General features: G+C 46.7%; 1 protein-coding gene and 1 non-coding gene across 2 annotated transcripts; both read right to left on the reverse strand.

Moving 5' to 3' along the window:
- Positions 1 to 141: 141 nt before the first annotated feature.
- LOC115329374 (cytochrome P450 3A16-like) lies at positions 142 to 27,901 on the reverse strand. Its single transcript, XM_040212518.1, has 6 exons — positions 27,828 to 27,901; positions 24,597 to 24,705; positions 14,754 to 14,842; positions 7,324 to 7,464; positions 4,787 to 4,952; positions 142 to 285 (listed from the first exon to the last, which is right to left on the reverse strand). The coding sequence occupies exons 1-6, from the start codon at positions 27,875 to 27,877 to the stop codon at positions 208 to 210; spliced, it is 633 nt and encodes a 210-aa protein (XP_040068452.1). The 5' UTR covers positions 27,878 to 27,901; the 3' UTR covers positions 142 to 207.
- Positions 25,769 to 25,850, reverse strand: Trnan-auu. The gene has a single exon. It is a non-coding gene; the product is annotated as a tRNA-Asn (tRNA).
- Positions 27,902 to 27,912: the final 11 nt, after the last annotated feature.

Genomic DNA, 27,912 nt, shown 5'->3' on the forward strand with positions numbered 1-27,912 from the left:
AGAAATACGTGCCGGGGTTCTCTGAGAGTGAATATATATACTGAACTTCGATGGATTACTGAAGAGATGCAAAAAGGACTGGTATCTTGAAGTTCACGTCTTCATCAAGCAGCCGAGTCCAGACACTCGCTCATTCGACGACAATTTGCTTGGCTCTTTTTGGGAGTTGCGAATTCTTCTCTTCAGCTGAATCTTCCAACGATGGCTTCATATTCTTTCCAACCTCACCCAAACTCCATCCTCGCAGTAAGCTAGAATGACTGGTGCAATGTAGTTGAGAGTCCTCTGCAAGAAAACCAATAAATACGATGAATTTAACCCTCTCATGCATCACGTCCACACATGAGGACCGATGTTTTTAGTTTCTTTTTCTCAACAGAATATGTTCTCATGCCTTACCTTCATGCATGGTGTCCTCAAATGAGGACAGAAAAAGCTTTTCTAGACGGCCGACAGATGGCAGCACTTACCGGATCTTGCACAGAGGGCATCGTACCTCGTCTTTATTCATGGAGAAGCCATATGCAACGGTTCGTAAAAGTAATTATTTTTTACTAGCAAAACGTTGTAATAAAATTGCAAGGAAAATTGTTTTCAGATTGTTCTAGACACACTTTATGTATTAGCAATCAAAGTTTTGAGATAGTTTCTCCCGATTTTTCCTTTTGGTGCCCGCTATATCTGTCCTCAAATAGGGGCACCATGCAGGAACGCTCCTTTTCTCTCATTCCGCTTCACGGGCTTTCCGGCATTTGCGCGCGAAAAACTTTGAGCTACGCTTGCATATTTTTTCTTAGTAACTCTTCAGTGTCTTTAGCTGAATGAAAAGTTCTCGGCAGAAGTCCTCTCCTCTGCAGCCAGTGAAAAAACGGGCCAAGCATGACGTGCCACTTGAGAAGAGTCTTGACGGTGGTGCACATTACTCCAGAAAAATGATTGAAGAATGAGGAGCGCTGTCGCAGTAAGAACTGTCGCAGCAAGACGCGGTACACCAGTGGGCGTTGCGATGTTCCTTTCCGTCCTGAGTGCTTTGAAGATTTTCAAGCCTCTTGAGATGTTCACTTTCGCCTTTTTTTAGCTGAGAGCTCCTTCGTTAGCATTGTGGAACAGAAATTAAATAGTATTAACGTGTTCTAGACCGAATATACTCAATATTTTGATTACAATGACCATTGCACAAATACCAGAAATTGAATCACTTGACCACTGGAATGCACGTTGTCCTCAAATGAGGACATGTAAGTTCTGATATTGTAAATAGGGTTGAATTTTTTATAGACATTTTTTGACATCATTGGCGGTTCACATGAATGCCACAACACGGTATAAAATTTTTCTGACGTAGTGATCATAACTCATGCATGAGGGGGTTAAAAGCGGCATATATTCAGTTTGCTCTTAAAACTAAGACATTTTGAGCGTGGCAACTTTTGAGCATCTAATTATCACTCTGGAGCCATTCATACCGCTCCAGCAACTAAAAAAAATAAAAGTTAAAAACGAATCACAGAGCCAGCGTGAACATAATGCCTTGGGTTCCTCAAAGAGACACTGACACCCCCCAAAAATGTTTTTGTTATTTTTCGCCAGACGATAGATTATGGTGTCGGGAGACTAGCCAACAATATTTTGCTGGAGAGTCACGTTTGGTTTTAATAAAGCCAAAAAACGCGACTGCTCCAAACCGAAACACGAGCACGGAAGCTCATGGCCGGAAGTCACGTGGCCACACCCGACCAAAGTTTGTTCCTCCGCCTTTTCGGCGCGTGAAGCAGACGAGGACGACGACGATGAACTTGCGTGTACCGTTTGTAGAACACATGTTTCGCACTTCTGTCCCTTCCGCTCGATGTTCTGCGCTTGACGAACCGATTGGCCGGTACAACGAACGACAGTTCCGAAGTATCGTCCCTACGTCCGTCGCAACGTTGGTCCGTCATTCACAGAGATGGCGTCGTCCAGCCCACGGTACGTCGCCATGTTGAGAATGGCGTGTACAGGTTCTTCCTGTAATCGTCTTGGAGGCCACGAAAATGGAGTTCATATTCTGTTCTATTTTTAATAATAAAATGTGTGCCTTTAATGACCCACGACTTTGAGTATACTATCTAGTGCACATCGTTTGAACGCCACATAAACATGGAAAAGAGCGTGAGCGCAACTGAAGCCGGTTAATTCGCAACCGGCTGTTGTCGGGCGGAAAGAAAACGATGTTCGAGCCGAACATTGTATTCTGGATAGTGGGGTTTTAGTCACGTTTAAATAAAAGCTCGGCGAGCTTAAATACCCTGTCAGTGTCCCTCTAAGCTGTGATTCATTGTAGTTAGGCTCATGAGCATTATGGGGAGACATCGCACGTCCTTCTCAGTAGCAAAGCGGAATACTGGGAGTGCACCGCACGGTAGTTTTGAAATTCCCGGCTCCGATCGAGAAACCGAAACCCTGTTTTTCGCCGCGTACAAATAAACTGTACGCATCGCAGAACGCTGAAGCACCACGAGAATGGGTCGCTGTAGTTACGTAAAATGAATACTAAAGTAAGAACACGACATTAACTAAATCAACAAACGAAAAAAAAGCAAACTTTTTCTAAGAGCCGACGTCCACCTAAGCCTAATATTAATCAAACAAGGATATTGCAAGATGGCGTGAGTAGCATTTATTTTAGTAAAAGTACTTCGTCAGCATCGCACTTTATACTCTTATCTATCTTACCGATAAGTTGATTTCAATAGAGGAATGCGACAGGCGTCGGGTGACGTGACGTCAATTTCCACGCTATGTTTGGCGGGAATGCAAGGACGCGCAGACAAACGGACGAATTTTAGTGACTATAGTCACCGACGGAAACGCAGGACGTGGTGAGTCCTGGCCATCTTGTTATCCCTCCGCAACGAATGAAATTTCGTCATTAAGCGACACAAATACCGAAAAAGCAATCATGAAGCAAGGTGTAAAGGGCCTCTGACACGCCAAAAACATTTTTTTTTCATGCTAGGCGTTGAAATGGCATGTCAGGCCTAGACATTACAACAACAAAAAAAAATTTTTTTTCACTGTAGAGTTGCGTTTTTTTTTTTATAAAAAATAGAAATACGAAGCCCAATTCAAAGTTCCCGCCAGTGCACTGTGACGTAACAGCGTACCGCAAGGTGTCGGGGCGGTCAGAAGGGAGGCACCGACCTACGTCACTAAAAGTGGGTTCGCAGGAAGTCACGTGAGTTTCACTCATCGTGCTCTCCGCGACCGTGCCTACGACTTTTTTTTTTCTGCTCTTTGTACGAGCGATTGTCAAAAACGAAGTTTCAGTTCCACTAGCTCTTTATCGCTGCACCGTTGGTTAGTTTGCGTGATGTAAAAGTTGAGGACGAAGAATCAGTGGATTGACGTGATGGAGGTCAATGATGAAAGCGTTGCGAGTACAAGCCAGTGTACGAGTGCATGCCGTCAGTCCGATGATACAGAGCTATACTGGGCACAAAAGAAAGAAGCTATCAAGTTTTGAAAAAAAAAAAAAATAGAACGCTCGCAGAGATTAGGATTGCTAGCGTACGACACGCCAAATTGCATTGCTGAAAGTTCGGACACTGAGGTCGTTGAATAATCGTATACTCTCCAGGCTGAAGATGCCTGCTGTCTCTCGGAAACGCATGCAGTGTGATCTCTTCTTCAGTTGCTGAAACACCGGGACCGTCCCTCACACAGCACCTTCTAGGCACTGTAGTTGATCACGTCAATTCACCGACTCCTCTTCTTCTACCTTTACAGCAACATTAAGCGATGAAAAGCAAATAAAAGAAACCTTGTATGCTTGGATCGCTCGTGGAGATGCGGAGAATAACAAAAATATAAAAAAAAAATATTACACGCGCTCGCGGTAAGCACGAGGAGGGATACAACTCATGTGACTTCCGGCGATGCCTCCCTTTAGGGTGCCTAGATTAGAGTGCCTTCATACACACGCGCGCTTTTGCTTGAGTGGTGACATCTCAGCCATTTTTCCACCCAATCGTTCTTTTATGCATTTTGGAGCGCGCGCAATCTGCTGTCACTCAGCTCGAGCGCGTAGCTTTGGCTAATGCATAGACGCCATTTTACCGCCCAAGTCACGCACCGAGTGCGCGAGAGAGTCACGCGCTGGCAGATTCAGGGCAACAATGGATGTCTTCACCCTGAGACAGACAGACATGTAGGCACCCTAGCCTAGATGTCTGTCTGTCTCAGGGTGAAGACATCCATTGTTGTCCGGAATGTGCCAGCGCGTGACACTCTCGCGCACTCGGTGCGTGACTTGGGCGGTAAGATGGCGTCTATACATCAGCCAAAGCTACGCGCTCGAGCTGAGTGACACCGGATTGCGCGCACTTCGAAATGCATAAAAAAACGATTGGGCGGAAAAATGGCTGAGATGTCACCACTCAAGCAAAAGCGCGCGTGTGTATGAAGGCACTCTACCTCCCTTCTGACCGCCCCGACACCTTGCGATACACTGTTACGTGACAGTGCACTGGCGGGGACATTAAACTGGGCCTCATATTTCTATTTTTTAGAAAAATAACTACGAACCTCTACAGTGAAACAAATTTTTTTTGTAATGTCCTGACATGCCATTTCAACGCCTAGCATGAAAAAAAAAAATTTTTTTGGCATGTCAGAGGTTTTTTAAACAAATTGAACCACACTCTGCGTTATTTTCTTCTTCTTTTTGATGTTACTGACTTCAAGTGATACCGTTAAAGTATAGTGCCTTGCTTTAAAATACCCCCAGAGATTAAAACTGACTCACCTTTTCTGGTTCGTCGCAGAGATGCAGCTTGAACTTGGCCACAGTCTTGGCAATGACTAGCGAGAGCTCAAATTCCGCGAACCGGGATGCGGGGCAGTTGCGAGTTCCGATGCCGAAAGGGATGTACGCCATTGGCTCAATCGTCGACTTGTTTTCGGGACTGAATCTGATGATGAAAGAGGGAGAGGTGACGAGAACACGCGGGGCGACGTTACTGGAATTATTGGCGGGTAGGAGCAACATTGGGTTCCTTTGTCTCGAATTCATGTCCGAAGGCGAACGCCGACCTCCGGCGGTCAGCCTTCGCTTCCGAACAGCGAGTGGACAGGTCGGTTTCCTTTTGGCCAGTCTACCCGTTGCTGCTGTGGTATCGAGTGTTGGGTTCATAGTCATGGGCTCCGGTATACGATTCTTGTCGGATTAATTGTGTTTAGAATTTTGCTATTTCTTTTCAACTGAGAGCGTAAGACCGTCTGCTGCTTGAGCAGGGGTTGTGGTGACGTCGGAATGCCGAGTTCTGATTGGCTCCCATCAGAAGTATGGTGGGTAGATCTCAAGCGAGGTAGCCTCGAAGTCTACCCACTATATCCCTCCGTAAAAGCTAATGAGAGCTTGGCGTTCTGATATCAGTGCAACCACACAGCGGATTCGTGCCATCTTCCTTCCCAAAGGATCAATAAATAAATAAAATGCGTTCTTTTGTGCAGATTTCCCGCTGAAGTACGATCTGCACATTTTGTAACCGTTTTCGTGGTGTTCCGTACACAACTCTGGCACGAAGATCATGATACCGCAGTCAGTTGCACTCCGCTTCAATCCGAGTCCGAGAGCACCCGACGCGGCAATCTGATGGAGCCGATCCAGTAACACCAAAAGGACATAATCGCGGCGCTCGTGGTCTACGCTCGTCTGGTATGAGCAGCTAAACCAATCGCGCGAAACAAACGTTTCTTGATCTCGCGTTTTTTGGGGGCGAAGCTCCTTGGGGTCCAGCCTTGTCCGTCCGGCGTCCGTGCTCACATCGATTGCCATCTAATCTGTCTTCTTAAAAAAAGAAAAGAATGTTTGCGCAGTCGACACGGTTCGAACCTGTGCGGGGAGACCCCAATGGATTTCTAGTTTATCACCTTAACCACTCGGTCACGACTGCGGGATGAGTGGGGGGGCTCTGAGATGTGGTAGTAACTCAAGAGCTGGGGTTTCTGTCATGGATGAAACGTTGCATGTAGCCGCTCAACGTCTATACCGGAGAGGGCGCTGCGGTCAAATGCGTATATCATCGCGTTAAGCTTTGCATGCGTTGGCTCAACGTTTATAGACGAGAGGACGCTGCGGTCAAATGCTCAACTGCGTATATAACCACGATCCATACCACACATTCTCTTTCTGACATGGACCGTTCACTTAAGCGCTGGAGATGCGTTCCCACGGCTTCTAGAGGATCCAAGTTGATCCGCTAAAAGAACCACTGGCTCTGAATTTCACCGACCATAAAGCAGTAATAATAAAGTCGAAACGCAACCCGGAACTCAGCACTACCTATGAGCAATAAAAAAAAAAAATCAGCACCACCAGCACTATGAACAAAATCAGTATCATCAGCACCACCAGAGCTTTGCCCCAATCAAAGTCATTCACCACGTAAAGATGCGGTCATTTTTTTTGTTTAATTTTTTTTTTTTTTTATGCGCGATTGGTTTAGCCGGCGATAGCAAACGCACGAAAGAAGCGAACACCGCGACTATGCACTCTTGGCGCTGCATGACTGTCTCGATCGAATAGTAGCGTTGGACACGCTCGAACTTGGAGTGAAACGAAGTGAAACGGAGTGAAACGGAGTGAAACGGAGTGAAGCTGGGTATTCGGGTGGGGAGGATCCTGATTATTGGGACAGTGATCCGTGTTCTTTTGTGCATGATGTTCCGCGCTGCGGAACGTGCATCCATGGTGCCTCCAATTGGAGAAACTACACCTCAGCGCATTCATTAAAAAAACACAAACACACACACACACACACAACGATAGAGAAGGTGAGGTTATGCAGAGTTTAGAATACTTCACGGTATACGACACGGCCGGAAGTTTATATCCCAGCTCTGGCAAGCTTTGTTTCGGTGACTTTGCAACCTCCGTTCCCAATTCATCGGTACGTTTTATTCGTGTGCACGTTTCTTTTTGCGCAACTCGTAAGCTGCGACTTGTCTGTACCTGCAGGTAAAAACGGCTCATACTCCTATAGGCCTGCAGCTCTCACGTAATGAGCAGCGCCCCTAGCGAGAAAGCAATTATTTTTAGGTCGCGTTTCTGTTGTGCGTCGCGTAGCGTCCTTTGAAACGCTCTGGTTCGTGGACAGACGCCGAGGGACGCCGAAAGAAGCTTCTTTGCGTCCATGAATCGTGCCAGATGCGACGCTAGGACGCCGCTTCACGTCAGCATTAAACGGTCACGCCTCGTTGACGCTACAGCATTTTGTGACCCAGAGTAAACAGCTTTAGTCAAAGACAGCAGCATTATAAAAATGCTTGTGGACATTTTACCTGTCAGGGTTGAATTTCTCGGGGTCCACCCAGTATCTTGGATCGTGGTGCATCACGCGTACGGGAACTACGACGTTCGTGTCCTTTGGAATGCGAAAGCCGTTGAATTCGAAGTCCTTCACGCATCTTCTTGTGACGTTTCTGCATGCCAGAGTTGTTTGAAATATTCAGTATGCACTCAGATTTTCGGCACCCCCGAATCTGGAAGCAGCCGACGCTATTTGCTGGTGGTACCAATCCGACATGCAGCGTCAAAAGCGAACTCGCATGGTGCCTATCTTATTTATTATTTTATTTAATTTCACGTGCCCGAAAACAACTATTCGGGTCTCCTCTTTGGTGCACAAATGAATAAATATAAACATAAAAAAATAAAAAAAGAAAAACACAATTGCAGGTTTCCAACAGAAAGGAACAACCACACAATATTTAAAGTTCGGCAACGAGCACTTTAGCAGCGTTTCTGAACACCTTAATGACACTGTGTATATCAAGTTCGGCAATTTCAATAATGGTAAACAGAGATTGTATCCGTAACAGAGGAAATGATTTACAGATGGTGGGAATGCTAAAAGTATTGCGGGTCCTAGTGGAACGAGCAGAGATATGAATGATTACAACACGCAAAAAGCGAAACACTCTCAAATACGCTAGGTACAATTGTGTACAGAAAAACTAAGTCGCGCTCTGCTCTTCTATTGGTCAATGGTATCAACAAAATCGTATTAAGAGGAAAAGTGTTGTCAAAATAGAAACGATCTAGAAGTAGCGATCATAAACAATACGCATTAGTTTGTGTTGCACATTTTCGATGATCATTTTTTTGTGTCCTTATAACCAATTTCAGGCCGGAGAACCGAACTGAAGCTTAGACCTAACTGGGGCACAAAATAAACGAATAATGGAGGCCGGGGTCTTAAATGGCTGAGTAGTGCGGCATGTAATACCCAACATTCTCGTCGCCCTACCAACAATAAATAAACGACACGTGAGCAGTACATTTGAGTGCAACAGCGAGATACACGCCAACGTATTTTACAACAGATGCACGCTCGATTGTCACTCCGTCTATAATGTAATCGTAGTGTAGTATACTGCGACGCCTGCAGAAAGTCAAAACATTTGTTTTCAAGCGATTCAGTGATAAGCTATTTGCTGAACACCACTGGACAACATGTAAGACATCATGTTGCAGAAGATGACAGTCAGCGAAGGAGTTTACACTCATAAAAAGCTTGACGTCATCAGCAAACATCAGTAAGTCAGCCCTCTTTACACAGGCCGCTAGATCGTCTACGAAGATTAAGATCAAAAGGGGGCCAAGAATAGATCTTTGAGGGACACCATGTGTTGAGAAGGTCGGAATAACTGTTATGAATACGAACACTGTTTGGACGAGAGGATAAGTGGCTTTTGAATCAGTTATACAGCTCTAAATAACAACCGTGTGACAATAATTTGTGTAACAACAACTCACGACTTACTTATCGAACGCTTTTGACATGTTAAAATTAATACAATCAATTTGGCCTCTGTTTAAAACAATGGGGGCAGAGTAGTTTAAAAAAAGAGCAAATATTGGTTTCAACCGACCGTCCTTCCAAAAAAGAAAACAAAAAAACCATGCTGACAAGATACAAACTTTTGGCGAAACTTTTGCCGGGCCCGTTCAAAAGCTTTAGAAAATTCCGTCAATAAAAATATGGGGCGATAATTACTTGTGGCGGAGCTATCGCCTCCTTTTAAGATCGGTACCACAACCGCTTTCTTCCATAGTGATGGGAAGACATCGGAACTCAGAGAGAGGTGAAAGATGTGGATTAGAATGACTTCGAAAACGTCACTGCGGCCCTTTATAATAAACGACGGAATACAGTCTGCGCCTGTAGATAAGTTTGGTTTTAACTGTTTAATTTTTTCTTCGCTTTCTGTCGTATTTACTTTGGTACCAGTCAAGAAGTCATGGCATTTGGTTTTCACCCCTACAGGCGGAGCAATACCCCGGCTGGTTAAGTAACACCTATACACTAAAGTAAGTAGCAAATATATTCGCAACTTTTAAAGGAAATGTAACATAGCTGGCATCGTTATCTGCACGCAAACAAATGCTGTGGTTAGAATTGCGAGTGTGTTTTTTTACAAATCGCTGAAAGGTTTTAGGGCGCCCGTTTCAGCTATACTCTGCTTGGTCAAGGTGTAGACGCTTGCTTCTCGAATATAATTTTTTCGCTAAGTCCCTGCATATACAAAACTCAGTTTAACACAAGAAAGAGCCCGTTTCTTTGAAAAGTTGATGAAAGTGGTCTTTCTTCCGCATGTACGTTTTCAACTCTTTAAAAGACCACTCAGGATATCATATATTGAAGGTTTTTCAGTGTGTTGCGGCACAAATGTATCAATCCCGTCTTTAACCACCAGAGAAAATGTTCGTTAGTGAAAGTGTTCGTTCAGATTCTGTAAGAGTTATGCCATCGCTGAACTAATGATGTACATGATGTAAACAAGTTCTACTCTTCTACACGGGAGGGAGCCACCTTACCGAGAGAGAGCACGAGTATCGTGCAAACGGCTTGGGACCGTTGACCAATGAGAGACACACACACGGCAAGCAACGTTAGCTGCCATGTCTAGGCAAGCTCGTCGAACTCGAACTCAGTACTCGGACTTCTCAGTTGTATTAACTAGTCGTTAATAAAAGCTTTCATAACATGGTGTCAGAAACGGAACACGAAAACGCTCGCACGTGAAGTCAAGACCGATGTGAGTCGCACGGCGCAAGAGTGAAGGCAAGCGAAGACCGGCAGCGCAGAAAATGGCGGAAGAAAGCGGCACCGCTACTACGCAGCAGTCGGGCGGGAGTTCGAACGTCCAACTTCCCATGCCGGGAGGGGTCTTCGCAAGTTTGCTGCCTCCTCCGAAGCCACTCGACATGTCCGGAGACCTGGAGACATCCTGGAGAACATGGTGGGACGAATTTAAGTTGTTCTCAACCACCACTGCTCTGAAGTCGCAAGACACCGAAGTACAGGCCGCGACGTTCCTAGTCGTCGTAAAGAAGACGCCAGGCGCGTCTACAAAACGTTCACGTTCGAAAACCCAGGTGACGAACTGCGCGTTGAGAAGATAGCGGAGCTTTTTGAAAAGCATTGCAAGCCAGCTATCAACGTGAGCTATAGGGACTTTGTATTCGGCACACAGAACCAGCATGACGGCGAACGATGCGATGACTGGCTTACCGAGCTGCGCACGCTGGCGAAGCAGTGCGATTTTGGCGAGCTACACGACCGCATGTTTCGAAGTCGCATCATTCTTGGAATGACCAACAAGCGACTGCAACAACGCCTCATCAACGACGATCCGACTTTGGAACAAGTGATTCAAAAGTGCCGCACGAAGGAACATGGAGCCCTACAGTTCAAAGATATCCAAGCTGGAGCATCGCCTGCAGTTGTACATGGACTCAAGCCCGAGACATGCCCTCAATGTGGATACTCTACGCACACAAGCGGAACATGTCCTGCCAAAGGCACGAAGCGTAAAAACTGTGGTCGGAGGGGACGTTTCGCTCGAGTGTGTCGCGCGGAGAACGACCCACCTAAAAATAGAGCATCACCACGGAAGAGTGTTCGCAATGTTGAACGATGCAAATCTCCAAGTTCCAGCTCCGAAGAAGAGAAGTTGGTTTGTGGTCTATCCAACAGTGTTGGTGATGAACAGTTCTGGAGAGCTGAAGTCAGAGTTGCAGGAAAGGCAGTTGACTGCAGGGTGGACACAGGAGCAAACTGTTCTGTTATGTCTGCAACGCAACTGCGACGAGTCACGAAACAGAAACCGCAAGCAGTCGCTACGAAAATAGGTTCGTTCTTTGGCCATGTCAGCAAAGCGGAAGGCCGCATTATGCTGCCAGTCGCCCATGGCAACCAGAGTACCGACGTACAGTTCTACATCGTGAAACGGGAAATACCCACAACGATAAGCGGTACCATTGCGGAACGACTGAACCTGATCAGGCGAGTGGCGTCAGCGGAAAAGCACTGCAACCAGACAGTAAAAGAACACGAGGACGTCTTCCATGGACTTGGTGAAATCAAGGGTGTCAAGTATCACATGAAGCTCAAGCCAGATGCTCAGGGTGTTACGCAACAGCCACGTACAGTCCCAGTAGCCATCCGAGACCAGCTGAAAAGTCACCTAGATGACATCGTGCAACAGAAGGTGATTGCACAAGTGACAGAACCAACAGAGTGGGTCCACCCAATCGTGGTTGTGAAAAAGAGGGACAAACTCCGACTGTGCATAGATCCACAAGAGCTCAACAAGGTTCTCATGCGAGAGAACTACTGCATGCCTACACTGGAGGACATAGCAGCACGACTGGAGGGAGCCAAGTTCTTCTCGACACTCGACGCAGCCACGGGGTTTTGGCAGATCTAGCTAGACACACCAAGTTCGTACCTCTGCACATTTGCAACACCTTTCGGGAGATACAGATTTCTCCGAATGCCTTTTGGCATATCGTCAGCTCCCGAGGTGTTCCAGAAGACTATGCATATGGTGTTTGAAGGTCTCGACGGATTTGAAATCATGGTCGACGACATTCTTATCTGGGGAAGGACGGAAGAGGAGCATGACCGTCGACTGCAAGCCGTGCTGCAGAGGTGTCGTGAGGTCAACCTCAGACTGAACAAAGAGAAATGCAAGTTCTCTCAAAGCCAGGTCAAGTACTTGGGACATATCTTGTCACCTGAGGGACTCTCGATTGACCCGACGAGAGTACAAGACATCCTTGCGCTCCCAAGACCATCAAATGTGGGGGAACTGAAGAGCTTCCTAGGAGTCGTGAACTAGCTTGGCAAGTTCATCCCGCACATGTCTGACACAAGTGCACCGTTAAGGCAACTCTTGAAGAAAGAGGCGGCCTGGTCCTGGACAGAGGAGCATGATAAAAGCTTCACAGCACTTCGAACAGCGTTGACTGTCGCACCGACTCTGCGGTTCTACGACAAGAAGAAACCAGTAACTCTGTCAGTGGATGCAAGTTCCAGAGGAACGGGTGCAGTGTTGCTTCAGGAGGGCCAGCCAGTAGCCTACTCATCGAGGTCGTTAAATGACGCCCAAAAGGACTATGCCCAGATCGAGAAGGAGCTGTTGGCGATTGTCCATGGATGCAGCCGATTTCACGACTACATTTTCGGGCAGACCGTTACTGTGGAGTCGGACCACAAGCCACTAGAGGCGATCTTCAGAAAACCTCTGAATCAATGTCCTCTCAGATTACAAAGGATGAGACTGACTTTACAAAAATATCACCTGCTGGTGAAGTACACTCCTGGTAAAGAGCTGTACATTGCAGACACGCTGTCAAGAAACTCTTCGAAGGAGGAAGAGGCTGAAGCCTTCGAGGTGAATGTCTTGGAGTGTCTCCCTGTAAGGGATGAAACACTGGAAGAGTGTCGTCAAGTAATCAGCAGGGACAAGGATCTGAGTACCATGCTGCAGTATGCAAAGAGCCAATGGCCGAGCAACAAAGAAGACATTCCAGGCCCGTTAAAGACATATTGGCCGTACAGGGATGAAATCCATGAGGAGGAGGGCTTACTCTTCAGGTCGAATAGACTCGACATTCCAGAAGAAATGAAGAGCACCATCTTGGCAAGGCTTCACAAAGCTCACAGCGGAGTAGAGAAGACACTCCATCGTGCTAAAGAAGCTCTCTACTGGCCTGCAATGCAGAATGACATCAAGCAGGTGGTAGAAAATTGCAGTGTGTGCAAGGAGCACAAGCCGAGGCAACAGAAGGAGCCACTTGTGAACCATCCAGTGCCAACCGCACCCTGGCAGATTGTTGGAGTGGACTTGTTTCAGCACTCGGGACACCACTACATTGTGTTGGTGGACTATTACTCTTTTTTCTATGAAGTGCAACAGCTTCAAAGGTCCACTGCCAAGACGATAATCAAATGCTGCCTGGCAACGTTTGCCGTGCATGGTCTACTTGTCAGGTTGGTTACTGACAATGGACCACCATTCAACAGCGTTGACTTCAAAGAGTTCTTGCAGCACCGAGGAATTTCACATGTGACATCCAGCTCAGTCAAACAAGATGGCTGAGAGAGCGGTGCAGGAGTCGAAAAAACTCATGACCAAGTGCAGTTACGGAACGCCAGACTACTACGACGCCCTACTCGATATGGGCATAGTTCTTTTGGGCGTCATTTAACGACCTCGATGAGTAGGCTACTGGCTGGCCCTCCTGAAGCAACACTGCACCCGTTCCTCTGGAATTTGCATCCACTGACAGAGTTACTGGTTTGTTCTTGTCGTAGAACCGCAGAGTCGGTGCGACAGTCAACGCTGTTCGAAGTGCTGTGAAGCTTTTATCATGCTCCCAGGGATGGAGTTCTAGGACCACCAGTTGAAAGGCTCATGAACAGACATACCAGGACAGAAATCCCTATTCATCCATCTCTACTGCAAGGGACAAGCGCAGACCCAAGCAAGGTACAACAGCGGCTGAGAGACAAACAACGAACTCAGCAACGGTACTACAACAAAGGCGCCAAACCTCTACCTGAATTACACGCGGGAGAAGACGTCTACCTTCAAGATAAAGAACGAGGAACCTGGAAACCGGCCGTCATACTCGCTAGAGCCCCGCAGCCAAGGTCATACATTGTTCAAGACGACGAGGGCATACAGCGCTGAAGGAACAGCATCGCTCTTCGCAGGAGCCAGAGAGCGAAACAAAAACCAGCCCGCTACCGCGACACAAATTTTATTTATGAGTGAAAAAGGGAGATGTAGACAAGTTCTTTTCTTCTACACGGGAGGGAGCCACCTCACCGAGAGAGAGCACGAGTATCGCGCAAGCGGCTTGGGACCGTTGACCAATGAGAGACACACACACGGCAAGCAACATTACCTGCCATGTCTAGGCAAGCTAGTCGAACTCGAACTCAGTACTCGGACTTCTCAGTTGTATTAACTAGTCGTTAATAAACACTTCATAACACATGAAAGGCCCAGTGACTTGCGCTTTTTATACTGTTTGATTGGTCCCATTATTTCAAAGCCTCGGCAGCGTTCAGACATAGGGTGGAACGAAGTAGGACTTAGTTTACTAACAAGAGAAATCTAAGTCGGTTGCGGATATATTACTCAAAAATAACTATAAAATACTTCGACAGGACTTCATTGTATTCCAAAACTAAAAGTTGGTTCTAAGTACCAACATCCCGTTGAAATTGTTTTATTAACATTGTTGTTATTTTTTTTAATGTCCGGAGTATTTGCTCATTTGGGCTATGTTTTATTTGAGCAACGTTTTTTTTTATTAGTTCTAATATTATTTTTGCTGCCGAAATATTTTTAAATCGTATAATTTCGGACGCTGGTAAATAAAGAGCTGAAATTCAATTGGGTCACAGTACCCTGGCTGTGCGGGATAGAATCTTGAGGATTCTGCGATGACTTGTTTCAAGTACTGCAGGCTGAAGAGATTGTCGTAGTTGAGATTTCCCTGAAAAAAAGATTAACCAAGAAACAAATTATTGTTAGGATTTGGGGGCACACTCAAAGACACTTACAGTGATACCCAAAAGATCGAATCATAACTTGTGAGAATCATGACTTGTGAAAGCCTAAAGCTACACACCCCCACCAAAAGTCATCGGTTCATTCAAACATTTGTGATCTATTGAGTTGAGTGGATTGTGCTCTTTTGTATCCGCTTAACACGCTGGCGCAACCTTTTGGGAAGCCTTAGAGAACTCCAGACTTATACATAACAAAACTGAATGTTTTACATTATTTGCAAGGTTGAATGTACATATACAGCATGTAAACTAATGCTTATAAGGCACTTTAGAAGACCCGCAAAAATGGGTGCTCTACGTATCGCCCTGCAATTTAGCACAAAGGTGCACGCAGGTGGTGGAAGTCTACCGCGAAAAAATAAAGAAATAAACTTACGTCGTCCAAAAGAAAGAAGAGCAAAACAGGGAAACCTCTTCTGGACAATCTACGCCGCCACTTCGCAGACGATGCACCCACAGTGAGCAGAAGTGCCGAAAGATGGCGTACGCCGCGTCGAAAGAGCGCCGACCGATTCGGGTTATGATAGCAGACGATCCCGGCAAAAGAACCGCAATCGGCCAGCGCTCCCTTTACCAAGCGTACGCCATCTGTCGGAAGCATTTCTCACTGCGCGTGCTTGGAATGGCCAGAACAGGTAGAACAAGTGGCGGCGCAAATTGCCCAGAACAGGATTTTTTTTTGAACGGGACAAGATTTTTGTTTAAATATTTTCTTTGTAAACTTTTACCACCTGCTTACACCTTTTTAGCAGCTTGCGGCGCCATACGCTGAGAAACCGATATTTGTGGGTTGTCTGGACTCTAAAGCGTCTTAAAACGTTAGTTTAAATGCTGTATATGACAAGTGGTCGCCGATAATCTTGTGATAATTATTTCATGCCTAGGATGGAAGAATGATGCGTAAACAAATTCATTATAATATACAGGGTGATTCAAGGAGAGGCCAGGCTCTTTAAATCGACCGCAAAATTCGGTTTCTTAACCTATCGCGCTACGACTTTGTGCAGGGTTGCCCACAGATGGTGTATTTTTTCTGTAAATTTGCAAAGAGCGAACTTATCTGACTAAAAAGTAAAGAAAGAAAAAGGCTTAGCTCCTATAGAAACGCAGCGACGCCGCCGGTCTTCAAACAACACGGCGCAGCTTTGTACGGGAGACGAGAGATGGCGCAATGAACGCTGCCAACGAACGAGCATACGGCGCCGATGGCCGGCGTCTTTAGCAGACGAGCTTTTCGACTCAAAAGCGGCGCGCGTTCCGCAGGCGGCGACAGTCGCAGAAACAAAAACAGGCGCGGTAACAACAAGGAACTATGGTGCTTGGAACGCGTCTCCGACTGGCGTGTTTACCGAGCCCAAAAAAGCGGTCCCTCGATTTCCGCCTCATGACGTCATAGAAGTGTCGTGCTTTCGCCGATCGCGATCCTGGCGGCGTTCCAACAGCTGTTGTGTGTGTAGCAGACGTCTGTTTTGCTGCACGTCGCTTTCCACTGTGACAGTTCCCGGAAGATACAGCAGCCGGAAGTTGGGACGCCTAAGACGCTGTGACGACAGCGTCACTCGCGTTCGCTCGTGCTTTTCGCCAGAATTTCTACGGCCAACCGTCAGGATCGCGACAGGCAACAGCATGACACTCCGCCTTCTGTGACGTCATTTGTTGCCACCTGGGGACCACTTTTGATGTATGGACGGCATAGGACGCTAAACACACCAGTCGGAGACGCGATCCAGGCGCCATAAAGGAACTGCAGTTCCTTGTCTGTTAAAGACGCCGGCTCTCGGCGTCGTATGCTCGTTCGTTGGCGGCAGTTGGCGTCGCGACCGCTTGCGCCATCTCTTGTCTCCCGTGCGAAACAGCGCCGTGTTGTTTGAAGGCCGGTGACTTCGCTGCGTTTCCATAGAAGCTAAGCCTTTTTCTTTCTTTACTTTCTCCTCAGGTAATTTCGCTCTTTGCAAATTTAAAAAAAAAGCACAATTTGTGGGCAATGCTGCACAAAGTCGTAGCTCGATAGGTTAAGACACCGAATTTAGCGGTCGATTTAAAGAGCCCGGCCTCTCCTTGAATCACCCTGTACTTTGAAAGTGCTCCAGAGCTAGCGGATAGATAGAGCCGGTGTGCCAGTGTGCGAATCGCTAATCGGGTCATAATAGAACGCCCCCCCTAGCCTTCGACACAAAATAACGAACCTGCGTGAACCAGTCTTAATTCCGGACGTGGTACGACTTCTACCGAGCGAGATCGAAAACAGAATCGCGTCCTAAATGTTTCCCTATATGGCCACGGACCGCAGGGATGGAAGAGGGTTCCAAATACAAGGCCATGAAAAACGTATTTAAAATAATTGGGCTATTTTGAACGTAGAATATATATATATATATATATATATATATATATATATATATATATATATAGGGTGGTTGAAGTCACCAGGCTCGATGTAAAATGGACCGTAAAAATCTACGCCTCCACGTAGACACCTAAACTTTTCGTCAAAGGTGTATTTCACAGGTAGTTTTTTCTTGTAAAATTACAAAGCGTAGTTCTCTTTTAGTAAAAAATAAGGCCAAGAAAATTGCCAGGATCTACGGTGGGTGGTGACCCAGACGACCAAGTCCAGTAGCGAGCTGTGTTTGCCGTTCGTATTGATGGATGGCGCCTGGAGCAGCAAGATGGCGATGAAGATGAAGGTCACAGATCTTAAACAGGAGCTTAAAGCAAGGGGAATTTCAACGGTTGGTTCTAAAAACGAGCTATTAGAGCGACTACAAGCTGCCACAGAAGTCTCTAACGATCTGCTAACAGCTGTACAGTGGGAGGAGACATCACGAGGCAGCGACGGCGAGCTGAGCGCGGATGCGGTGCTGCCGGTGGGCCTTCTACCTACCTCAACCGACGGCAAAGCTGGTGCTAGCATGCTCAATGACTGTGAGGGAGCGTTTGTAACGCCCCTAGAGACAATGTCTACCTCTGCTGGGATTCAGGACAGACCGCTGCCATCTACTTCAGAACGGGCGATGGTCGAGGTGACGCAGCGTTGACCGAAGGACAAGATTCCTAAGCAGGCTTCACAACTAAATGGGCGGAAAGGTGCGACGAAAGGGATCCCCTCATAAGCTGTAACAGGTGCGGACGGTGGGCCTAGATTTCAGAGACTGAGTTTGAAACTCATGAAGAGATTGAAGATGCTCATTTCGTTTGCAGAACATGCAAGGCCTTAGATGGGATACACAAGTCACACAGGAGGATGATGGATGAGCTGGCAGACAGTGTGAACGTGATTATCCAGAGGTTAGAAGATGCCACTCCTCAAGGTGAACCAAATAAAACAACCACAATCCGAAAACTTCAAGACCGAGTGGCCGAATTAGAACATCGCGTGGAAGAGCTTCAAAAAGCCTTGGACAGCCTTCTTGATGGGGTTAGTTTGACTACAACTGTAGTGAATTGTGAAAAGAACAGTGAACGTGACGCCGGAGACAATAGAAGGGAGGATCATGAGGACCTTGCAATCTTGACACAGTACAAAGACTTACTGTTGCTCAGGAAGGATGGAAAACAGCAGGACATAGTGAACAGGACACGTTTAGAAACAGTGGATGACTGCAGTCAGACTGTCTGCAAACTAAGTGCAGAAAATGTCACAACTTCGGAACAAGGAGAATCAAAGGAAGTGCAGGATAACTCATGCTCGCGCAGTAAAAGCAGCCCGGCGAGAAAGGGAACGACGAATGCTGGAAAAGTGAAGGACAGACCTCCACGCGGAGTTAAACGAGAAGTAGTGCTTGTGGGGGACCGCAATATGGAGAGAATTGCCCAAGCTTTTATCGAAAAGATGGACGATAAGCGAAGCGTTGAGGTGTTGCTCAACAGAAAGAAGACAACTGAGGATGCCCATAGCATGATTGCGGGATACGAATGTCAGGCGTGGATGGTCTCCCGCATGTATATTTTGCACGTTGGCCTGAATGACATACTGCGAGGAGACCAACCTGACCATGTTGTGGAAACCATCAGACGAAAGTGGAGCAGGCGTAAAGCATCCCTGGCTATCTGTTCCGTCCCAGAAGTCACCAGCAAAGGCAAGGTGGTGCAAGCGAGCGTGATGTTGCTAAACGCCAAGCTAAAAGTATTATGCAAAAAGATTCATGCTAAGTTCGTGGATCTCAGCAGGGACCTAGCTGCTAACAACGGCTTACAGAAAGACGGACTGCTCTATGGGCATAAGGTTATTAGTCTAGTAAGCCATCGCAGAGCGGAGATGGCGAGCCTTTTTTTAGACAGACGAAGGGGGAGACGGTACGCCGATACGGGAAAACAAAGAGGAAAAGAGCAGGGAACCAGCGAGACGCAGAGAGGCAGGATGAGTGCGCAAGATCAGTCGAAGACAATGCCTCACCATCAAAGATGGCAGCATCAAGGAGTCGCACCGATGTCGTGGACGCCTCCGGTTCCATTACACGAACAAAGGGTGCTGGATGGCACTCTCTTCCTCTCTACAACGGGCGCATTGCCAGCACCTCCACGGCCAAGACATCAGATGCAGGACATCGGCTCAGCAGATTGTTTCCGGGCACACGGGTACGCAGCGCCGCCACGAGCTCACTTTCTTGGCAGAGAGGGTCTTCCGCATCCGAAAGGATTCTCGCACCCCAGACTGATGGACCAAGTGGTGTCAGTGTGTTCGCCGAGGATACCGCGACAAGAAGCTGGCGGATTCCCGGGGCTTATCACGCCGATGCTACCACAAGCGCCACCAACGCAACATACCAGGCAAGTTGGTAGACTGACGCTGTCCCCAACTGCCCTGCATGCAATGGTGACAGAGATTGTGCGTCAACAGCTGAAGGACAGGGAACAGTGGTAGGAGGCATTGGCCCACTCCGGTCCCAAGTGGTTGAAGACGGGGAAAGGGCGGAGCGGGGTCATGGAGTAAGGCGCAGACGACGGGGACGCAAGGGTGAAAAACATACACCTGTTAGAGTGGGGTTTTTAAACCTCCAAGAAGCAAGGAGGGAACAAAAATGGGAGGAATTGTATAGCGCACTCGAGTCTGAGGACATTATCATTTTTGGCGTGACTGAAACACACTTCCTGGGCTTTGAAGAACCGCCGGTGCACCAGGACTGGTGTTGGGAGGGGCGCAATCGTGAAGAGGGGCAGCGACGTGGAGGAGGTGTAGGAGCATTGAGCAAACAGATCATCCAGGAAAATTAAGGACGGCGGACATACGTACTGTTCTTGGCATTCGCTCCAGTGGAAAAGATGCTTCGAGGAAGTTTTGGAGCTACATAGAAACGCTGGAGGGTCGAGAGCAATCGACTCCCGTCCTCGATGAGTGCACAGGACAAGAAGTAGAAGACCTGGGTGCACACCTCACGACGTAACTGAAAGAGATGTTTTCTTCCGAGTGCATGACCACTGTCAGAAAAGCCGAATGGACAGCCGAGTCCCCTTCCGACGGCAGCCGGTGGGAAATCGGTGAAGTGAGTGTAGTGCGTGCGCTATTCCACCTTAAGAAGAACACCTCCCAAGGCTTAGATGGTGTCCCGGCAACGGTACTCAAAGCCTTGGGAAAGGACGCCCGACAACAGCTCGCGTCTATCCTAAACGACATTTTTTGTGGCACAAAATCTATACCAGATGATTGGAGGCTCGGCAAGGTGGTCTTGATCCCGAAAAAAAGGAATGATCGCCAACGTCTCCGCAGCTACAGGCCTCTGACGGTTACGAGCACGATATACAGAGTATTCGCATACATGCTCAAGGAGAGGATGGTTGCATAGGCAGAAGAGGCTGGGCACCTTACTGAGCTACAGGGAGGCTTTCGTCGAGGGCGTCGACTTGAGGACAATCTGTTCACAATAACTCAGTGTATCGAGGTAGCCAGATAGGAGGAATGACAATTACTGTGCTGCTTTCTGGATATTGCCGAAGCGTATAACAGTGTCCCTCATTCACTGCTCATTCAGTGTTCGGAACAACTACACCTGCCACCAACAGTGTGTTTATGTAGTCCAATCTCTTTATAAGGGCAATAAGGTGAGGGCAGAAATGAAAGGGTTAGAATCCGAAGACGTGTTAGTGACTAGGGGCCTTAATTCGACCAGGGGTGTCCACTCTCCCCGCTCCTCTACATGCTCTACGTGGCTGGGATGGAGGAGAGGCTAATTCAGTCAAGAGTGGGCTTCTCTTTAACCCACCTAGAGGATGGCGAGGAGGTGAACTGGGTGCTTCCAGGGCTCACGTTCGCCGACGACATCGTTTTAATGGCTGAGACAGCGGAAGATATGCGGCGGCTATTGGATATATGCACTGCGGAGGCTGCTGTGCGACACCTAGGCTTAAACGCAAAAAATTGTGCGCTTGTACAGTTCTCAAGGGTCGAAGACACGCTTTGCTGTACACTTAAGTTGGGTGACGAGGTGGTGCCACTTGCGGACTCGTACAAATACTTGGGTGTCGTCCTTGCCAATACGTCGGAATACCTTCGAGATCATTACGCTCGTCTTCGCCAGTCAGCAGGGCGAGGGGCCAACGTCCTCCGAAAAAGAAATCTCTGGAGCTGCAATAGGTTCCTAGTTACACGGGAAGTGTGTAAGGCAGTAATGGTTCCGGGCTTGACTTTCGCGAATGCTGTAGTGTGCGTCCCTGGTGAATTACGAGAATTTCTGGAGCGACGACAACGAGCAGTGGGACGACAGGCTCTGGGCTGCCACGAAAATGCGGCTAACGAAGCCGTCCAGGGAGACCTAGGATGGTCTAGCTTCGAAGCCAGGGAAGCCACCAGCAAGATAAGCTATGATACACGACTCTGCCACATGGATCGAAACCGATGGGCCAAAAAAACTTTTTGTACACACTCACATGACTGGGACAAGAAGAAGGTGGCAGAAGCGCCTTTATGAACTCCAAAAAAGTATGGCTTCTTTGCAGAACCCTTAGAGGTAGTGAGGGGCGAGAGGTTGGAGTCCAAAGTGAGAAGCAAAGTACGTGAAAGGGAGGTCTTCCAGTGGTTTGAAGCTGCTCAAGCGAAGCCAACGCTGCTGGTGTACAGTAAAAACAAGCAACTGATCGCGGCTGAAACCCTGCTCTGTGGCAACAGCTTGGGGAGCCGCCTTCTGTTCGAGGCGCGAGCGGGCGCTCTACGAACTCTGGTATATCGGGAGCGGTTTGACCCCAAGGTGGTTTCCACGATGTGCCGCGCGTGCAGAGAAGAACCTGAGACAGTTGAACACCTAGTGCTCTACTGTGAGTGCCTGCTGCCAACCAAACTGGTAGATCGCCGGCTTCACTCAGAGGCGATGCTAGCATATGCACTGATTTTTAAAACGACGGCTGACTCAGACAACCACTATACGGGCGGAGCAGACGACCATCCACAAGACAGGCATGACAATTCTACCATGCAGTGCGTGCGAAGAACGAAAGCGCGTCTGGAAAACTGGTGGAAGAAAATTTAGAACAGATAGCTTATAGATTTTTTTTTTTTTACTAGGGCATGAAGACTCTTCGAGCTGGCCCGGTATAAAGGGAAAAGCCACATCATCATCATCGTCATCATCATGAAGGTGCAGCCGACCGGCGAAAGATAGCAGACGACACGCAGACGAAATCCGTTGGCAGCAAAAGCGCCGCCGTTATGCAGACGCGTTTTTTTTAGTTTAAGTTTTGCTTTTATTGTTCGCATTTATTTTTTAACCAAAGGTACATTTCAAAAAGATTATATTCATAATAATGAACCACGGTGGTCGCGAGCCCTGGCGATTAGGAGGTAGCGCCATCTATCAATACGAACGCCAAACACACCCCACTACTAGACCCCTGTCGTCTGCGTTGCTGCCCACCGTAGGCCCTGGCAAGTTTCTTGGCCTCATTCTTTTACAGAAAGAGAGCTACGCCTTGTAATGTTACAAAAAAAAAAAAAAAAACGACCTGTGAAATACACTTTTGACGGAAAGTTTAGATGGCGACGCGCAGGCGTCGATTTTTACGGTTCATTTTAGATCGATCCTGCTGACTTGAACCACCCTATATATATATATATATAGAGAGAGAGATTCCTGACGAAGGCAAGAAATAAACCTTCCGTGTTTTTGTTTCTCTGAGTTGGGATTTTCAACTTTGTATATATATATATATATATATATATATATATATATATATATATATATATATATATATATATATAGGCAAAAGTAGGCTGCGCGGACGCAGCAGCCGTCCGATGATAAAAATAAAATTCAAATTTAATGGCGAAAGAAGTCACGCTAGAAAAAAAAGGGTGAAGTGCCGAAAAAAAGTTGTGTGAGTTTACGGGAAGAATGAAGGCTGGGCACAAGAACGCTGGTTACGCGGGAAACAAACTTGAAAAAGGACAGTATAAAAGTCAAAGTTTAAACACAAGAACTTACAAAGACAAATTGTTAAATGGAAAAGAAAATAAAGAATTAAAAATAAGAAACAAAAAAAAAGAGAAAAAAAGAAAGGTGCCTCACGTCCGTTGGTGTTTCGGCAGTGCCACTGTCTTCTTCAGAAAAATGAAGAAGCCACTGCCAAAGCGTCGACGGTCGTCACGTCCCTTTCCCATTTATATTTCTTATTTTTTTTTCTTAATTTTTTAATTTTATTTTTCATTTAACAATTTATTGTTGTAAGTTCTCGTGTTTTAACTGACTTTTATTGCGTCCTTTTTCAGGTTTGTTTCCCGGATAACTAGCGTTCTTGTGCCCCAGCCTTCATTATTTCCGTAAACAAATACAACGTTTTTTCGGCACTTCACTCTTTTTCATTGCGTGACTTTTTTCGCCATTAAATTAGAATTTTATTTTTATCATTCTACGGCTGCTGTGTCCGTGCACCTTATATATATATATAGACATATAAATTGGAGAATGTATTTCTCACTCGTACTGAAGTACTGAACATTCAGTATTTGAAATCCGTGATTTCAAGTACTGCCCAGATACGATTTTGGACGCTCTTCTCTTAGCGAGGCATGCACAGAGCACGAGATGCGTGCTCTTTGAACATAATAAACTTTGAATAGTGAAAATAAAGAGTAGTGCAGGGAATAAGCGAAATGGGTGTAATTGCTGATTTTTGGTTGAGTGTTCATGTTTTTGATTTTTTTAAGCGTTCGCGATATGTATTTGTTTCATGCACTGAGACTTTGAAATTAAGTAAGCCCTAAATACAGTGTATTGTACCCGATACACCCGCATCCCTCATAAAAAAAAAAAAAAAAACATTTTTTTCTTGATGCCCAATTTTATTTAGGTACTTGTTTCTAGGGGCACTGTGTATTCTTAGCACGGTCTTTTTTTTATCTTACTCCAGGTTACATTTAAGTTTCAGATGTTTGAAATGTAATGAAAAATGTATTTCTAAACGTGTTTCAGTTGATAAAACGCACTTGTTGTATTTAAGTCTCTTATTTAAATAGATGAGAGATCCTATCCGTACTGAGAAACTTCAGTCCTACGACCTTGCTATTTAAAAGGCGTTGGCGATACACGACGATGGCACGTATACAACTTAACTATGCAAGCAGATCTGCGTGCACAGTTGCTCGTTCCGGTACAAAGTGAAAACATTTTTTTTTTTTTTGTTATTACTTCAGGTTGCTGCTTAGCACGTGGAGAGCTTGGTGATATCTGCAAAGCAATTCCAGGGGCTTACGTCTTTCTCGAGTAGCAATTTCACTTCCGCCCTCAGTTTGTCTTGGACGTCTTGATGCTTGGCCAAAAGGTGGGCGGTGAAAGACAGTGCCGAACTGACCGTCTCAAGCCTGGAACAGAAACTGAGTATAAGGGCCCGTTCACGCGTTTGCCTTTGTCTAGAACCGGGCTCTTGTGATCTCTTACGATGAGGCTGAAGCCTAGATTAAAGAGCCTAGATTGAAGAGCCCAGACTGAAGAGAGTGTTCATCTATGACCGTGTGGAGCGCTCATCGCCTTGGTCGCTTGCCCCCGTTGCTATCACGCGCTTTTAAGCTTTTGACCCCAAAAAAGAATCTTAGCTCCTTCAATCCTAAAAAAAGACTGAAAAAAGAACGCCATCAAGCGGTTTGCTTCGTCACGCGACTGACCGAGCGACAGCGAAGCGGGTCGCCGGCTCTTGTCTCGCCGCACGCCGCATCGCTTACAGACGGTTTATTGACCATTCCATTTAGCTACAGTGTACTAGAAGCTCTCTCGGCGCAGTGCCATTTTGTTAGAACGCGGCGCCCTCTCCACACATTCGGGAAGTTCAGCAGGGTCGGCGGGGTAAAACGAGAGAGAGGGCACGCGCCAGACTCCGCTAGCAGACGACAAACCGGGAGGCTGCCGTTCTCCATCTTTGGGCTGTATCGGCGGGCTGTACCGAACATCGAACTCTCTCGCTCGTGGCTGCTGTAATGCGCGTTCTTAGGATATTTATAGCTACTTGAAAATGAGCATATAGCGCTCCGTTGTTTTCTTCCAGTAAATGATCAACTAGCGTATCTTTGTTCCGTTATATCAATAGCAGTGGAGTCAACCGGTAGTAGTATACCCTCAACCACTGCGTCTATAGCGTCAGGACCAGCACGTTTTTATTTATTATTCCAGACTTCCACTCATTGTCGTTAAAGGCCTACACTAGTACGAACTTTGTATAGTAAAAAAAAAGCTACAGCAACCCGATTTACTTTTCGCCGGAGAGAACGGCCACACTGACACAGCTTTCCCATTTTTTTTTCTATTCGCAAGCAAGAAACAACGCAATTGGACCAGGTTAGTCTTTTAGGGGCGAAGCTCTTTAGGGTCTAGCCTTGTCCGTCCGTCCGTTCGTCCGGCGTCCGTGCCCACATAAAAAGAAAAACATGTTTGCGCAGTCGACAGGATTCGAACCTGTGCGGGGAGACCACAATGGATTAATAGTCCATCGCATTAACCACTCGGCCACGACTGCGGGACGAGTAAGGGGCTCTGATATATGGTAGTAACTCAAGAGCTGGAAATGTTACGGATGAAACGCTGCATGTATCCGCTCAACGTCTATACAGGAGAGGCCGCTGTGGTCAAATGCGTATATATTGGCGTTAAACTTTGCATACATTGGCTCAACGTTTATAGACGAGAGGGCGCTGCGGTCAAATGCTCAACTGCGTATATAACCACAATCCATACCACACATTCTCTTTCTGGCATGGACCGTTCACTTAAGCGCTGGAGATGCGTTCCCACGGCTTCTAGCGGATCCAAGTTGATCCGCTAGAAGAACCACTGGCTCTGAATTTCACCGACCATTAAGCAGTAATAATGAAGTCGAAACGCAACCCGGAACTCAGCACTACCTATGAGCAATAAAAAGAAATCAGCACCATCAGCACTACCTATGAACAAAATCAGTATCATCAGCACCACGAGAGCTTCGCCCCAATCAACATCATTCACCACGTGGAGATGCGGTCATTTTTTTTTATCGAGCACAGCATTACACCTATAGCTTGCATGTCGAAAATCCGCGCATTTTCGCTGAAAATTTCCAAAATGACGCGATATTAAACAGAGTTTGAACGCCGGCCGGATGTTAGGTACAGGCACAGCCCACTCGGCGGAGCAGACGACACATGGGGGGAGAGGGGGAGGGTATTTTATCTCTCTCCGCTTTTCCTAGTGGAACGGTCTATAATTTATGTACAGACGTAATCTCATTCATGATGGAAAAATGTACGCCTAAAACATGCCCGCAGACCGTTTTTGTACAACCATCGAGACAGGATTGTGATAGAGGGAAGAGACACGACTCATGACAGTCTATGCAGGCTGTCTTTTGTATGGTGTGTAGGCGGTGTGACCGCAGCTATGTCCTTATGCCCCTTACGTGAAGGTATACCGTCGCCAACGTATACCACGCCGGAAGAGTTAGACAGTCGTCTGTAACCCTAAAACAGCGTGACGTTCCGTGAGGTCATGATGTCGCGTGGCACCCCTGCCTCACCTGACGCCGGGACAAGCACCTGACATTTTGACTTCACGTGGCGTCGTGACGTCGCGTGTACGTGACGTCACGACGGCGACAATGCCGAAACATACTGTATGTCTTGGCATTGTCATTCGCTGAGTTGCCTCCCTAATTTGCGGGGATTGGATCTCGGAGTGTTATGCGGGAAAGTCGACGTCGACGCATACGCTTTAATGGGAGTGTATACAGCATCATTTCGAGTGGAGGGAAGAAAACATAACAATTATCGCAGCAAAAAAAAGACAACGATAAATTGTTTTTGTTTATACAGTCGACTCTCATTAATTCAAACTCGAGGGGGGCCGAAAATTTGTTTGAATAAAGCAAAGTTTGAATTATCAGGAGTTTCTTCCCATAGAGACGGATAGGATGGGACCTGCACGTTAGTTTGAATTATCCGAAAGTTTGAATTAAGAGATTTTCAATTAACGAGAGTCGACTGTAGCTAAAGAAACGAAAGGTCTGGCTTATTGCGTTAGGGGTCCTTGCTTCGCGATTCGTTCATCTGTGTTTTTATTGGATAATGCGACAATTTGATTGGTTGCGGGACGATAATAAGACGCTCTTAATTGGCCACATCATGCGCTCCTTAAGCTGTAACTCAAGCTAAAAAACATACTGTTACGTTAAACGACTGTTACTTAAACACCCGCCGGCAATATGAAGGTGAACACCTTACCTGGTTTCTTGCCTGTTTTATGGCTCCCTGAAGCTATATTAACTCTCTACGTCTCAAATGGTACGTGGCTTGGGGTCTAAACTTTGCGTTCTAGCCTTCCTCTGGAACAGAGCTTGTTCCAAATCTTGCAGGAGCGTCAAAAACAAGAAGAGAGCTGTTTACCTTCATATCGCTCATGGGCGTACCTTGGTACCCTGTCACTTATTCGCGTGTTCTGTATAATATTTTACGCTAGACCTCACCCTGAAATCATAAAAAGTTCGGCATTGGCGACTGTTGCAAACGGTGTCATCCTCGGGACCCTACGTGGTGTGTGAGCTGCAACAA

This window comes from Ixodes scapularis, unplaced genomic scaffold (assembly GCF_016920785.2).
Source record: "Ixodes scapularis isolate PalLabHiFi unplaced genomic scaffold, ASM1692078v2 PGA_scaffold7__128_contigs__length_106722199, whole genome shotgun sequence".
NCBI lineage: Eukaryota > Metazoa > Arthropoda > Arachnida > Ixodida > Ixodidae > Ixodes > Ixodes scapularis.

Coding starts and splice junctions, on each gene's coding strand:
- LOC115329374 (XM_040212518.1), bottom strand. CDS start 27,877: ATGACACCGTTTGCAACAGTCGCCAATGCCGAACTTTTTATGATTTCA. Junction 7,465..14,753: donor TTCTATCCCGCACAGCCAGG/GTACTGTGACCC, acceptor TCTGGCATGCAG/AAACGTCACAAGAAGATGCG. Junction 286..4,786: donor TCTGCGACGAACCAGAAAAG/GTGAGTCAGTTT, acceptor GTTTTCTTGCAG/AGGACTCTCAACTACATTGC.